The sequence below is a fragment of the Meriones unguiculatus genome, chromosome 19, assembly GCF_030254825.1.
Source record: "Meriones unguiculatus strain TT.TT164.6M chromosome 19, Bangor_MerUng_6.1, whole genome shotgun sequence".
NCBI classification, from domain to species: Eukaryota; Metazoa; Chordata; class Mammalia; order Rodentia; family Muridae; genus Meriones; species Meriones unguiculatus.
In genome coordinates, this window is record NC_083366.1 from 7,784,249 (window position 1) to 7,800,818 (window position 16,570).

The window sequence follows — 16,570 nt, forward strand, 5'->3', positions numbered from 1 at the left end:
AGATGGACCAGTTGTAAGAACTTCAGTGCCTTCTCTGGTCTTTCTGAGCATATGCTCTTCTCTGAACGTGTACATGGTCTTCTAGTTTCCAAGGAATATGAGGGAGAATTTCAAAGACACTTAGCAAAAGGACTTTCGCAGAGGACTTAGTTCAACCCATACAGGGTCCACGATTGTTGCTTCAGCCCCTATCAGCCCTGTTTAGTTTATCCTGTAGGTGGTGGTCTTGTGGTATCTTTGACCTTTCTGGCTCCTATAATCCTTCCTTTCCCTCTTCTGTGAGGTTCCCCAGACTCTGCCTAGTGTTTGGCTGTGGGTCTCGGCATCTGCTCCCATCAGTTGCTGGATGCTGCCTATAGTGGTTTGAATAGGAATGGTCCTCATAGACTCATAAGTTTGATTGCTTGGCCCATAGAGAGTGATATTAGGAGCTGTGGCCTTGGAGGAAGTGTGTCACTGTGGAGGTGGGCTTTGATATCTCATATACTCAAGCTAGGCTCAGTATGGCAGTCTTCTGCCTGCAGATAAAGATGTAGAACTCAAAGCTTCTTCCCCAGCACCATGTCTGCATACATGCTTGCCATGTTTCCTGCAGTGATGATAATGAACTAAAACCTCTGAACTGCAAACTATCCCCAATTAAATGTTTTTCCTTATAAGAGTTGCTGTGGTCATGGCGTTTCTTCACAGCACCTCTCTGATGACAGTTTGGCTAAGCACCATTTATGAGTATAGCAGAATATTATTGGCCTTTTTCCCCCCATTTTGCCAGCTGTGTTTTGTTCTATCATGGGTCTCTGGATTGTTCAGCCTCTGATTCCTGTCTATGTGTGTTTTGTGTGTGTGTATACACATGCATTTAGTTGCACACATTACAGCACCCTTGTGGATGTCAGGGGAAATTTTAAGGGAGTTGGTTCTCTCATTTTATCATGTGGCTTCCAGAGACCACACAGGTTGATTAGGTAAGGGCCTTTAACCACTGAACACTCACTGGTTCCCTTTAAATTCTTGACAAGTGTTGTCTCCATACTTTTAGAGTTCTAAACTTGATTTAAAAAAAAAAAAAAGGAAGATCTCTGAAATATCAGCGTAGACAGACAAGTCTACAACCATTTGACAGACAAGTCAAAACAACCATTGTTTGTTTTGTTTTGTTTTCATAACTCTTGGAGAACAAGGTCAGCTGTCCTTTTTCCTGCACTGGAAACTCTTAACATGAATGGAGATTGGTGCCTTCAGAACCTTTACTAAGAATCAGCCTCATGCTGTCTTAAGTGCTTACCTTAGTGCCATAAGCTTTGATTGGTTTCCAGAGTTGAGATAAAGTTGATTCTGAAAGTTTGGCCATGCTATTCACTGTTTCTGTGGCAGAGCAGCCCTTAGAGTTCTCCATTTTGCCTTTTCACTGATGTTCCATCACAGTATTCCATTTTGGTGAGCATATATTGCATTAAAAAATGTTGAGTGGCAATATGTCTCTTCATTACAGAGGTCATCCAAGTGTTAAGATAATTCATATTTCGCCTGCTAGTGAACTACATCTCACCCATCACCTTGACAGTTTTTTTCTCTGTAAGTCTGTTCTGCTGAACTTAATAGAGGAATATTCTGAATTTAAGTCTACAGTAGAAATGTGCTATAGAGTGTGTTAAGAAGCCGGCATGTATCAGCCACTTTACCTTTAAAACTTACAGTGTCGTAGTTTAGTGCTGGTTTGGTATGTATCTATATTTCCAGCTATTCAAGAGACCAAACTAGGGTGATCACTTGCACCCAGGAGGTTGAAGACAGTCTAGGTGATGTAATGAGACCTCTCTTCAAACACTAGCAACCTTAGGAGGAAGAAGGAAAACTTTGTGGGGCATACCTGATTTGTGGCTGATTTACTCCCACTGTTTATCAGATTATTAAATGGTAATGGTTACTTTCACTGCCTCCCCGAAAGCTTCCTGCTTTTACAGATTTAAGCTTAAATCTTAAGTAAAATGGCCAACATAGCTTTGATCCCAAACTGATATTTTTTTGGGATCGAATTCTATCTTCATTTTTGTGTAAACAGTATAACTTGAATATCTTAGTTTTTCCTGTCTTACTTTTTTATAAATTGGGCCCAATAACTATACACAGTAGGTTTGTATGTGGCTAAAATTAAGACCAATTAAATGTCTTACATTAAATAAAAACAGACGTTACTTCAAGATACAACTTGTCCGGTAGTCATCTTTTTAGATGGGAAAAGCTATAGTCGCTTAGAGTAGACGTTATTGGTAAAAAAACCTGTCAGGCAGATTCGAAAGAGGAAACTCTTTGGTGTTTGTGTTTAGCCTGAGAGGCCAGCTCCTTAGGAGAGGATGGTCTGGCTTTGTAGCCAAGTAAAAATCAGGAACACAAGGATGGTGAACTGTACCTCAAGTGTAATTATGTGGGAGGCCAGCAAGATAGGCCAGCAAGGTTGGGAGATAAAGGTCATGTGATGGGAAAACAGCTGATGAAGGTAATTAAAACTTTTGGAGATGTTGAAATAGCACTATTTGGCTGTATTTATATTTGGGATGTATAATGTGGCAGAAAATTGGAGGAGACAAGACCAGAAGCAAAGAAATGCCTTGGGTGACAAGTAGTCATTTTTATTTTTAAGTCATAGATGTTATATTATGTATATGAGTTTATAATGGAAAAATATGAACTTGTACTTTATTTAAAAATCTGCTTCTGGATCTTCTTTGATACAGTATTAATTTAACAAAATTATATTTAAATTTTTAGATTGTTTATTCATTTGTGTCGTAGCCTCCTTATATGACAAAAGGATCCATCAAACATTTCCATTAAATAACCCCTTTCTTTCATTTATTACCTGTTATCTGATGTGGGAAGTACAGCCTTTCCTTAAGCAAATTTAAAATGAAATAATACAAACATTGTCCGCAAGTTTTACTGTGAGTTTTATAGTTCCTAGGCCCTCCATAAGTTATAGAAGTATTCAGGGCAACAAGCACACCATCCCCACCACCGAGAGTGAAAACACCGGCTCATAAAGGAAAGCTTTGACAGGCTAATTGGAGTCTTTTTGTCTTTTTCTTTTTTTCTTTTTTTTTTTAATACAAATCTTTTTCTTTAACAACTTTTTGACCCATGTATATAGATTTTTGTGTTGGTTTGAGTTTTCAGTTGTTTAAGCCTTTTAGTAAAATAGTTTTAGTATTTAATTGTACAAATAACTATCAAAATTTAATAAGCTACTATACTATCACTTGCCTCAAGAATCTGCTTTTAATATAGTGGAAATGAAGTTTTGAACTTTGATGTGTATTTATTCTAGCTATGTAAATGATGTTTTCTTATTGTATCTGCACAGACAAGGTTACTATTCCGTTGACATCTCCCTAACCTGAAGCACTGATCTACACTGACCTTGTGTGTGTTTTAAACGGTATTAGTAATGCATGAAAAATGGGCAAGGTTGTTTTTTTCTCAGTCCAGACTGTGGAGACAGTAGAATGGTGGACATGCCCTTTAAAGTACATAGCTGTTTGTAATTATAACTCATTTTTAAATAAATGCAAGTTTACCTCCCTTCAAATTGAAACTTTTTGACATGTGAAACTGGGATTGCATAAATTGTGCTGGATAGTAAATAACAATAAAGAAACTATACATATAAGTTTGGGCTTCAGAAACTGGTTTTAAGATTATCACATAAACAATAAAGTTCTTTGATGGCACACAGATATATTAATTTTTAATTTGTCTTTTTTGTATCTTAATTACTGGAAAAGATTTATTGGTTAATTTTAGGGAGGCAAGTGTTTGAAAAGTTTTGCCAAAGACTGACTTCTTAAAATGACTGTATGGCATTAAAAAGTTAAGAGGAAAACCAAATTGGATTGAATAATTGTTGAGTCATGTGGATCAATCTAACTGCATAGCATGGCTGTTAGACTGATTGCTCAAATTACATTGCCTGGGGTCCTGCACTTGCTTGGCTGTCTTCTCAGATCTTAACAAGGTTCTGGGAATTTTTCTTTCTGACAAAGTTCGCTTTGTATTTTTCCCCCTCCCCCTTCCAACCCAGGATGCTTCATCTGCAGACATCAGAAAAGCATATCGTAAGCTCTCACTGACCTTACATCCAGACAAGAATAAAGATGAGAATGCAGAGACTCAGTTCAGACAAGTAAGTGAACTGCAATTTTACTTATGTATAAACATACAGTGACAATTGTATTAACTAAGTGCTTATATTAACTTATATAGAGGATTTTTCATTTGAAGATAAAATACTCTAAATATATAATGTTTAGATTTTTGTTTTTAATGGAATACTATTTTACCAACATTTTATGTCATTTAGAGTTTCTTAGTTGTTGGAGAGTGACAGTTGTCATAATTTTCTTGTCTAGATTATGTTCTTAAAATATTTTTAAGTTAAACTATTACTTTTATACCTTTCACAAAAATTTATTTTGATATCAAGCAGTTTTTAAACTTCTAAGGTGCTTTCAAAAATATAAAATGTTACTTATAATTGGATTTTTACTGTTTATTGCATAGGTGGGCATATGGGGTTTTCTGCATGTGCTTTTTAGAGCATTCATCCTCCTATATTTCTTACTGTTGAAAGTATGTTTATTTTTAAATCAATGCTTCTGTTTTAGTTGGTGGCCATTTATGAAGTCTTAAAGGATGATGAGAGAAGGCAGAGGTGAGTACTCATTTGTGTTTTGAATTTTGATGGGCAAGTTTCATGCTATAGCTTTTAAAAGGAAAGAAGTAAGTCCTGTTTAGGTTAAGTTTTATTTGTTTATTCCAAGAAATGCATTGTTTTACTTACATTCTTGTAAGTAGAGCAGAGCTCTTTCTTTTGAACCTATTCCCTAGGCTGATTCAGGACCTACAGTCTAGGAATATGAGTCATAAAGTTAGCAAGTTTTGCTTCACTAGAAAAGACTTTTAAAGCCAGGCTTGGTGGTGCATGCCTTACCTAGCACTTGGGAGACAGAGGCAGGTCGATCTCTATGAGTTCAAGGCCAGCCTGGTCTACAAAAGGAGTCCAGACAGCCAGGGCTACACAGAGAAACCCTGTCTCGAAACCCCCCCCCCAAAAAAAAAGAAAGAAAGGGAAAAAATGTCTTTTAAACATGGGTCTTTATGCCCTGTGAAAAAACCAGTAGCGCTTGATTTTAACCAAATGCCCATTCTTTACAGTATATTAGAAATAGCTCTTATTCATATTTGGTGGACCCACTACCCTCATGCCCCTCCTTAAGTGTTTGAGATTATCATTTTAGTAATCACTTAAATGTACTTATGTTTCTTTGCCCCCAGATAGGTTATAAATTGTTAGACTTGCACGTTTTGCCTTCTATCCTAAGTTTGCTAAAGTGATTTTGTGTCTTAGGGTAGAGGCTGCCCCTCACTCAGGCCTCTCTCTGTCTTTTTTAGAAGAGCGGTTATTTCTTTAAGTGTTTTTTTACCATTCAATATTCCTCTGTTGAGAATTCTCAGATTAGCTCTGTACCCCATTTTTTAATTTGATTATTTGGTTTGCTGGTGTCTAATTTCTTGAGTTCTTTATGTGTTTTAGATATTAGCTCTCTATTGGATGTAGGGTTGGTGAACCAAGGACTATGCATAGAGAGGACCTAGACCCCCTGGTCAGATATAGCCGATTGGCAGTTCAGTCTCCATGTGAGTTGCTCAGTAAGGGGAGCAGGGCTAGTCTCTGACATGAACTCGATTGCCTCCTCTTTGATCACTTGCCCCTGATGATGCAGCCTTGCCAGGCCACAGAGGAGGAGGATCTAGGCAGCCTGATGGGAAGTCTATGGGCAGATGGCAGAGGAGAACTCCCCCTTTCAGTTGACTAGGGGAAGAGAGAGGGAGGGTGGGACTGGGAAGAGTTGAGAAAGGAGACTTTAATCAGGATATATAATGAGTAAATTGTAAAAAATTTAAAAAAAAAAGTGCAGTAGTATATATGCTTGCGTAGTGGCTTATAGTGCCAGCCACTTACAGAGGCCTTCCTTGTGCTGTAGAATATGTGGAATGGAGGTCCAGTTGTGAGATGTTTGGAGATTTTAAAATTAGACTCTTGGTAAGAAACACATTTTAAATTGTCCTTTAAGACACATGCCACTGAAACAAAAGTTTTACAAAAAATCATTGCAGGTGAAATAAACTGTTTTTGTTTGTTTGTTTTATTCAGAACTTGTTAGTCTTTAAAAGAAAACAAGCAATAACAGTGCTGCTGGAGTCCAACAGGTTGCTTTCATGAGACCATAGTGGACAACACTGGAAAGTAGTCAGTGTTGTTTTAAACAGAACAACTCATTGAGACCTAAGCCAAAGTAGAACTAAGTATCTTATTTCTTTATGTGGCTAACACAGTCTAAAGTTTTCTTCAGATACGTGGCCTGGAATAATTCTATGCCCTAAAATGTTAGCTGCCCTTCCTGGTTCTTAATTGTTTAATTTGAATACCCCACTTGATCAGGTTGTAAAGTAAGGGATTTAGATACTATTTTTAAGCTCTTTGCTTTGTAGCAAGAACTGACTGGCATTGATCTAGGTATTCCTATAGTTTAGATAACCTGTTGAAAGAAGCTTTGGTTACTCTGTACATTTATTCTAGTAGAGCTCCATTAGTGAACTGCTAGTTTTATTTCACACATCAAGAATGTGTTATAAAGATAGATTGCTTTATTTTGCCAATATCTTTGCCATCAAATTTTGTCTTTTTGCTGGTTGTTATCTACGAGTCAGTAAATTTTATAGTAGCTTCTTTTAATTACTAAAGCTTTTTCTTTCTTTTCACAGCAAATCACTTCTTACCTATTCACTGTCTCTGTGTTAGCATAGACTCATCTGACACAATCTCTTTAGGAATAATTCCCTCTACATTTAGTGTTAGCAGGAAAAAACAAAACAAAACAAACAAACCAACAAAAAAACCCAAAACTGGACCTGACAGTTAACAAAAACATCTGTAGTATTTATACCCCTTGAGGCACAAGTAACTCTTTGGTAACTGGTTTTCCTTGAGGCAAAAGTCTTAACTAATCAAACTGAGAATCACTTATCTAAAGCTTGTGCCTGAGGCCAGGTGGCCTTTGAGTATTTAGACTTATAGGAGAAAGACATGTTTGCAGATCTTTGTAGTAAAGACTCTTAATTCCTAAAACAGAAAGAGTAGTCAGCTGCATCTTCTAAAACTCCATCTCATACTACTCTCACAAAATACATTTTGTTGTCACAATTCTGTATCATAAATGTTCATTGAGCAAGTGCTTTAAGATTATAACCTAGGCATGTACAGTTTAAAAATTATCATAAAATGTTTCCTGTTTATTCTCCAGATGTAATTATGCTTTTATGAAATTTGATGAATTGTTTGGTGGGAAAGGGATAGCAATGCAATGAATAAGTTAACAAATGGGATAGCTTTTTTTTTTCCTTCAGAAACTGACATTTTGTTTTGTAATGGCCTCATTTAGGTATAAATTGCCTATCATGAAAATCACCCGCTGTAAGTGTATAATCCAGTGACATGTAATAACGTACAGAGGTGAACATGCTGTCTTCACAACCTAGTCTTTAAACATTTTTATCCTCAAAAAAAAGGTATCCCGAGCCCATTCATAGGTAATTCCTACTAGAGTTTCAGGCCTACACAACCACAGATCTGTTCACTGTGTTTATCAATGTCTTTCTGTTCATGACACAGAAATCTAGTCCTTTGCAACAGGCTCCTCTCTCTTAGCATAATGTTTTTGAAGTTTATTCATACTACATTACACTCTAATACTTCATTCTTGTTTACTACTGAACACTATTCGACTATGAGGATTTTTTGTTTATCATTCATCATCTGATGGTCCTGTGGCTTATAATACTTTGTGTTGAAGGTGCTCTGAATATTGGCATAAAAAGTATTCATTACAGACATGAGTTTCATTTTTTAGGTAGATTGCTAGAAAAACATTTGAAAACTTTAATTTCCCCATTCCTCAAAGGCATAGATTATAGCATAGCAAAAAATTAACAGATTTCCCTGGTGAGTGTAAGGATTCATAGCCCAGAGTTCTTCCCTGAACGCCATAGCAGATTTGCTCATTGGAAGACTAGCAGCCTATATGACCCAGCACAGACTTCTACACAAGTTCCCAAAGTTCTGACGTAAACTTATGAAAACTACTTATTGTGCATTAGATCATACTTAGATAATATTCACCTGCACACTTTTAAGTTTATTATAAATTTTGACTAGTATTTTTTCCTTTTTTCCTTCCTCACTCCCTCCCTTTCTTTCCTTTTTTTTTTTTTTTTTTGAGACAGTGCCTCTCTATGTAGTTTAGGCTGCCCTTGAACTCACATAAATCTTCATTCCTCTGCGTACTGAGTGCTAGGGTTGAAGGTGTGTGCCCCAACACCTGGTGAACTAGTATTTCTGTTAATCTAATTATGCAACTTAAGTTTTCCTTTGTTATATTACTACATTTGTAAATCTTAAACATTTTTTTAGTTTACCAAATAAAATCATGTTATGCACAAATGCATTTTAAAATGTGGCGTTAACTTTAATCTACTAAAACTTTTGTAGATTACAAAGCTGCTGTAAATTTTATTACAGATCTGTTCAAATTCCTTTTTCTCAAATAAGAAATCTAACTTGGGACTTTTCCAAAATTGAAGCTGTCAGACACATATACCTTATATAAAAATGCTATGTGTCACAATAGATTTGACAAATAAACACACACACACACACACACATACACACATATACACACATGAGATCAGTTAATTTAGTGTTGTTTCTCATTTATATCAATTCTGTACAACTGATTTTTACTGGAAGGTTTAAAATCTGACCTAAATGGAAATTGTTATTTTTAAGATAAAAAAAAATGAATACTGTATGATAGGAAATTTAGTGTTGACAAATGCCAGAGTTATTTATTCATAGTTTACTACTCAGATTTTCATTTTTTCTAATTCACCATTTTTGTTGCTCTTTTAAATTAATATAAATGTTTTCTGCTGGTAATTTAAGATTATTTTAAATTTGTTTTCCAGTACTGCTAGCCAGCAGGTGTGTGATGAATTGCAATTCTAGTGTGGAACTCACTAACAATTGAGCAAGTGTTATTTTATGTTTATCATGTGTATTTAAGAAAATGAAATGAAGCAAATGTGCATTGGGCCATATGTTGGATATGTGGAATTGATCAATTAGTGCTTTAAATTTCAAGAAGATCCCTTTATAATTCCATGTCAGTTTTTATTTGTATGTGTTAGTGATTTTTTTATCTTCTAACTTGTAACACATTTATACATTTGTACATTTTTTTCTTTTTGTAATTTATATTTTATAATTTACTCACTTTATTTGTACATTCTTAATCTGGGTCATATGCAGATTTAAGAATAGCTTCTATCCATCTCACAGATCATTTAAGCAGTATGTATTTAAATATAGAAAAACATAGTAGAGTGATGTAAATTTTGTTTTGTCAGCATATTTTTTTCTTAAATAACTGTGTGTATTTTAGGAAGTATATTTGTCTTTTTAGTGTCCCATCAGAAAGTAGTAATTTATCTTTTAGTAACATATGTTTTTAAAAGCGAGCTCTAATAGAAGCCATCTTTCCTTCAAATGTCCAGTTGTGTGAGCCGTAATATTCACTGGGGTAGAATCAAGAGATCATGACCACACGCTTAATTCCGACAGTGTTTTTCACAGTGGCAGGCACAGCCCAGTGGCTATCTGCTGCTTCCCATGTCCTGTTCATTTGAATTTGGTTGTATACTAAATATAGTTTGTGTGTGATAGAAAAATAGAAGCTTTCCCAAGTGATGGTGATGAAAAATATTTGATAGAAGAGCCTTAGTTATGAGTGTAACTATATTTTCTTTCAATACAGTTCAGATGTAAAGCAGCTTTAATAATTGTATAAATGCTAATAAAACATCAACTCCACATCCTCAAATACTTGTTTTGATAACCATACCTTTCAGAAGTTATTTCAGTGGAGATATTTCTGAAAAATAACGATTTTTTAATTTGCCTTTATTTTTCTCAAGAAATCTGATGTAGAACCAAGTTCAGACTAAATGTGGGGGGGTGGAGGGCTAGGAGAAGATGAGGGAGGGGCCTACAATTGGGATATAAAGTGAATAAATTATTAAAAATAAAGTTAAATTAAAAATAATGTTGGACCTAATGCTCACTGAACCTTATTTGAGTGCTGTGATTTTATGATACACTGACATCTTTTTACATGGCTCTAAATTAGCCAGTTTGTAAAAGAAAGATTTAAATTCTAAAGATAGAAATCTAAAGACAGAGTCATAATGTTGTATCTTGAAGTTAATACTTAAGGAATTCTCTTAAAAAAGAGACTATTTAACATCAAATTTTTGTCTGGCCTTGCCACCACAAAACCATAGTGTAACTTGACTTTTGTAAATAACCTTTTCTTTTAGTACTTGGATAATCTGATCTAGTAACAGTAATAATTAAAGTTGATCCAAAAGTCATATTTTTAAAGATTGGCTAAAAAAATTATACTTAACATTAATAACTAGTGTTTTTCTATCGAAAAAAAAAGTTTTCTATAATAAACCCTCTGCTCTTTATATTTCTAGCCTCTCCAAGGTATCAATTTAATAACTATCAAAGTGGCTACTGCAGTTGTTGCATTTAAATTGATTTACATGTCAAGACTGGCAGTTTAGCAGCTGCGCTATTATTCCTAGATCGGTCAATTTACTTGAGAAAAACCTACTACTGAGCTCTACTGACCTGCCTGACAATATAGGTCCTATTTCTATTCCTGTAATTAGGCCTGCTACTAACTCAGAATATTTTTAATTAAAATATTTTGGTCAATGTGTTGCACCAAATTAGGCCTTTCAGTGGAGGTTTAATTCTGGAAATAGTGTGATTAGAATATTTAATGAGTTGTGTTCAATTAAGATTAACAGGTTGTGTGTATTGTACACACAATGCGCGTGATCATTCTGAGTTTCACAATCACAACTTATTTTTAATCTTAAAATGTTTGCTCAAAAGCTGACAGATAAATTTAAATTCACTTGAATTTTTATTTTAAAACAATTCTTTTAGCCTAATAGTACGAAGCGTGATGATGTAAACCTACTACAAGGAGAACTGTTATGTATCAGTGTTCTTCCCTTCCAGCAAAAGCCACAAATGAGGAAATTGCTACTTACGTGTTTACAAATAAACAGTTTTATTGTGAACGCTGATATACATTTGTTGTTTCATGTCCTTCTCTAACTTGAGATCTTTTTGTTCTTAAAGGAACATGACATTTGCAAAATCTTAATGCACTTGTTTTATTTATGTCATTAAGAAGCTTTAGTAAAATAATATGTGTAGATATTTCAACATTCAACTACCATTATCATGAGGGTAAAAATAAAAGTGTGGAGCAGAAAAATGTATCCTGAGTTCTATTCAATTAATGTATAATTCATTCAAATAATATGTCATTCAGATAGCTCTGATTTTATTTTATTTTTTTCCTTCATGAAAGCCTCCTATGTTTTGTTGCTGATTCTGTGGTAGAGGATTTTCTGCAGACTGTAGACAGGTATGGCATGTCAGTCCAGGAGTCAGATGACTGGGTGCTGTAAACTGTGAAATCTGATGTTTAGTGTATCACTTCTTTGGTCCTTCCTGAAGACTGGTCATTACTGAAGCTGCGTAATCATGCTTTGACTTACTAGGGACCATGATGCAAACTACATGGTTGTTATGTCTCTGAGAGAAGTTTTATTCTTTTTGTTTTTAAATATAGGTGCAAATGAAGTTTTTCTTTAGCTTTACTTTCTTTTTACTTTATCTGAAATTCTCTGTGAAGAACTGTTATATTTGCTGCCACAGGTATGATGATATTCTGATCAATGGACTTCCTGATTGGCGACAGCCTGTATTCTACTATAGGCGAGTGAGAAAAATGAGCAATGCTGAGCTGGCATTACTCTTGTTCATTATTCTCACAGTGGGTCATTATGCCGTGGTTTGGTCAATCTACCTGGAAAAACAACTGGTAAGTATTGGTGATAAATCAAATGGCCCAACCTCCTTTATTTTATATAGAATTTTAGACAGTTATTTCTCAAGAGGTGGAAATTTCTATTTTTCTACATGTTCTCTATATTCTAATAGTTGTGTTGTCACTACTTACTGCTTGATTTATTTTTATGCCAAGAAAAACCCATGATTTAAAAAAAATTCTTTTAAAAAAATACAGCATTTGAGTTGTAATAAAACTTTGTAAAATAGAACTATATCTTACTAAGTAGAATTTTTTAATGTAATTACTTGAGAAATTTTTGTCACAGGCTTCATATATAATGTGTTTACTTTAAAAACAAAATGAAATTTAAAGTGTATATGTTATAACTTAATGGATCAGTTTGTTAAAGGATTTATTATACTTTCTCAGGCTAATAATATGCTATGGACTTTATATATTATACAAAATCAAACCTTTATAAATGTTCATGAATTTACTATTTTTAGTGTGGCTCTATTAAAGGTGCATAGATAATAGAAAGTAAGTTGAATGCTTTTTTTTTTCTTAGAAAACTTTGATTGCCATGGAGATACATAAGACTGACAATGCTGAATTTCATGTGTCTTAAAGGTCGGATACCATGGCAACAGTTATTGTGAAAGATTGATGATTTTCCTTGATCATGTTGGACCCTTACATACGTTTACATAAATGCTCTTCTAGTGTTTTCTTTTTACAAAAGAATATAGCATGTGAAGTATACACGTTAAAGACAAACATTACTGTTCTTTTCACTGTAAGGATGAACTGCTTGGTAGAAAAAAGAGAGAGAGAAAGAAGAAGACGGGAAGCAAGAGTGTGGATGCAGCAAAACTTGGTGCTTCTGAAAAGAATGAAAGGTAGGAGTGCACAAAATAGTATGTAATTTAATATGGTTCTATTACATGTATATACTTACTTCAGATGTGCTGTCACATCTGTCTTATGTGCATAATTTATAAGATAAATTCTAAGCTTAAGCAAAATTCTTGAAAGTTTTCTCTTTTTTATAAACTGTTGCTACATATCTAAATACTAACCTCTCAATGTCTTTTAGTTTGTAAGTTTTGTACTGAACTTATGAAACAAATGCTACTAGAATAATATGTCTCTCCTTAGAACTGAGAGTAAGTAGAGAGGAGATGAAAAGTAAGCAGAGCCATTCTGCTTGTCTTCTGTTTTGATGACATAAATGAGTAATGATTCCAGCTGTAGATGTCATTAATTTTTATGCCTTGGTTTGTTTATGCTGTCATCTTGGTAGTTACTTGTCAGCACTTAGGAACACTCTGATGATGGCTTGTGGTAGAAGCTAAAGTAATCATAAGGTTTAAGAATTCATTTTGTACAAGTGATGAAAGCCCAGGTTAAACGGGGAGAGGTTTAGATTTTTTAATTTCTTAATTAAGATCTCATACATGCATATAATATATTTTGAGCAAATGCAGCTCTAGCCCCTCCCCTCCAATTAGGTTAGAAACCTCATTTCCCAAAGTTTTATAGGTTAGATTCTTGTACTTTTTATCTACACCATGTTTGCAACCACTGCAGTTCATAGTAAGACTAAGGATTAGTGACAACTGTCTTAAGTACATTATTGAAAACTTTACTTATTGTTTAATTTAAATTGATGTTCATAAAACATTTCATAATTTCTTAAAATTTTTTGTTTCTCAACTTTGTCTATTGTTCTGATTTGTTGCTTGGGTTTCTCCCCACTTTTAGATTGCTAATAAAACCACAATGGCATGATCTGCTTCCATGCAAACTGGGAATTTGGTTTTGCCTTACACTAAAAGCATTGCCTCATCTAATCCAGGTAAAATGCCCTTCTTTCATAGAATGTTAGATACCATGCTTTCATTTTTAATTATTCATGAAGTAATTTATGACCATGACTGCTTTTTGAATGCCGATATATAGTACATGCTTCATAATACTGATTGAATAAGGTAACCCTAACTTAGAATTGTTCTAAGATTATTTAGGTACCTAGTCCTTCAGTTATCTCTTATTTTGCTTATTGAAGTCCAAGACACTGGAAAAAGGAAACTTTATAAAAACAGTAACAGTTTAATCTGCTTTTACCCTTAAAGGAAAAACTACTAAAAGTAACAGTTTGATTAACTGATCTGTTCTTTTAATGGCATTTAAACGTATTAAAAAGAAAAATCTTTACATGAACATTTACACAAAAATGCACATTAATTTCCATTTTATTTTCAACTTCAAGGAGAGTGGGAACATTATTTTTTTCCTACCAGTAATCAGAGATTTTGTTTCAGGTTAGTTCTCATCAAAAAATAAAATAGGAGGGCATATATATATATGGATATTTTACTTTTTTCTTTGTGTTTAGCACACCAGTCATATTTTATAAAATTATATTTTTGCTAATTTTAGTTATTATACCCAGCTTGAAATTTGGGAAAGTGTTCAAATGTTTTAGACTATGTCTGTAACAGTTAATAAAAGAGAGGAAAATTGTATTTACCAAAGTGTATATTTATGAGTACATATGACAAATAATGTTTCCATGTAAAATTTTGCATTAAAAAAACTTTTTTACAACTTTAGAGTCTTTGCAATAGGTAATCTAGAGTATAAATGAGAAGTATGATTATGTATACCATGTGGCACTTTAATCTTAATTACTTCAGATATAATTTAATCTGTGATATTTGAAATAAGTTGTATTTGGTAGAATTAACCTTTTTAATTAGCAGGTAACATAATTTGCCAAACTAGAAGTAAAATGTGCTGATTTAGATTTATAATTTACTTTAAATTATATGCTTCTGGTATCTATAATTAACATTAAACACTTGTTTTTACCTTATTATAAAGTTTTACAAAGACATAACCTTTCTGTCTCCCTAGAAAGTCTGCATGTCTTAACTCTTAATCAGTTTGAGTTTTAAAGTTTTAACTTTTGAGTATGGTTTTATTTGCTTTTCAGTTTTCACTGAGGCATTAGCCTTCTAGACCTGTAAAAGCCTAAGTTTTGCATTTTGCACTAATCTTTTCTTGCTGATACGTTTTCTATTTTCCTTTTTTTAAAAAAGCTAACACTTGATATTTTAAATTTTTTTAGGAACTTACAATTAGTTTTTCTGGCTGTGACTAGCAATATAATTATTGTGATCATGAAAGTGCTTTATATTACGAACATTAGAGTCTTGGGGATGGCTCATCTGGTAAAAGCTGAGTAAGCCGTTCCTTTCCTGGATTCATGTCAAGGTGAAGGGAGAGAACCAACTGCGCATAGTTATCCTGCGACCTTCACACATGCATCATGGCACAAGTATGTTTGTGCATGCACACACTAAATGTTTTTGGGAAGAAGAAAACATTAACTGAAAGACATGAGTAAAGCTGTTCTGAGTAGTTGCTTTTAGAATTATATCATGGTCTGACCTCTTGTTTTTCATCTGTTGTGATGTTTGAATTAGTTTATCATCCATAAAATTGAACAGTGTTGATTACACATGCCTATTGACAACACTGGGATACCTCTGTGAGATGTTTTTAAATAAGGTACTGTGAAATTCAGAAGTAGCCATCTTAACTTTAAGAAACATAGACCAATAGTTGGCACAGTACTCAGAAAAAAAATCCTTACTAACAACTTATAAAAATTATGTATAAAAAACACACACATATATATATAAAATCTCAATTTTAGGCATGTTCTTTATACTTACTTACTACTCTATAATATATATTTCTTATTTAACATTTACATAGGAATTGACTCATCAATGGTCATTGTCCTCTTTTGTATATAAACCATACCAATAGTCATGCTTTTGTAGGAGGCATATTTTTATCTTGATTAATTTTTTTTTTAAAAGAAGAACTGAAAGCTGGGCCCTTGTCCCTTTAGTCTTTCATGTCTAGATGTAACCTTTCTCATATTGAACATTCCAAAGCATTAAACTTGTTTTTATAGAAACAGTGCTGATAGCCTGCTTATATTTTATCTTTCTTACACGATATTTTTGAATCATATACTGTTATACCAAATGTGACTGGTACAGATATAAGCACTTACAAAGATCCTTATGAATAAGTTAGTTAAGTAGTTAACAGTGGAGAGAACTTTTCTTCTCTGAAACCTGTGAATTTCCTGAAAAGTTAATTACACGTGAGCTGCAAAATATATGAATGTGGGGAGATTTAGCGGCTTCCAGCAAGCGAACTTCACACAGGCAGAATCTATACCAGCCTGTTGTCATAACAACTTCTCTCCCCAACTTCCCTCCCAATCATCTTCTAGATAATAATTCCTTTAAAATTACCCAGCAGAATTTGGAATAGTGTTATTTTGCTCAGATTTTGCTTCTAAGTTCTCTTATTAGTTAGCATCAGACATTCCTAGGGGGACTTAATATATTGCCTGTTTTGTTGGTCTAAATTCTTTTTTCTCTTCCCCCTTCCCTGAAATCTAAATGAGAATAATTATATAAACATTTGAT

At 33.8% G+C, this 16,570-nt stretch overlaps 1 protein-coding gene across 1 annotated transcript in view; it reads left to right on the top strand.

The window, feature by feature from the left end:
• Positions 1-16,570, top strand: part of Dnajc1 (DnaJ heat shock protein family (Hsp40) member C1) — a 179,958-nt gene that overhangs the window by 76,260 nt on the left and 87,128 nt on the right. The window contains exons 2-6 of the mRNA XM_060372657.1: positions 4,079-4,180; positions 4,662-4,708; positions 11,918-12,083; positions 12,855-12,952; positions 13,818-13,911. Of these exons, the coding sequence (XP_060228640.1) occupies positions 4,079-4,180; positions 4,662-4,708; positions 11,918-12,083; positions 12,855-12,952; positions 13,818-13,911 (507 nt within the window). The remainder of the gene's footprint in view (positions 1-4,078; positions 4,181-4,661; positions 4,709-11,917; positions 12,084-12,854; positions 12,953-13,817; positions 13,912-16,570) is intronic.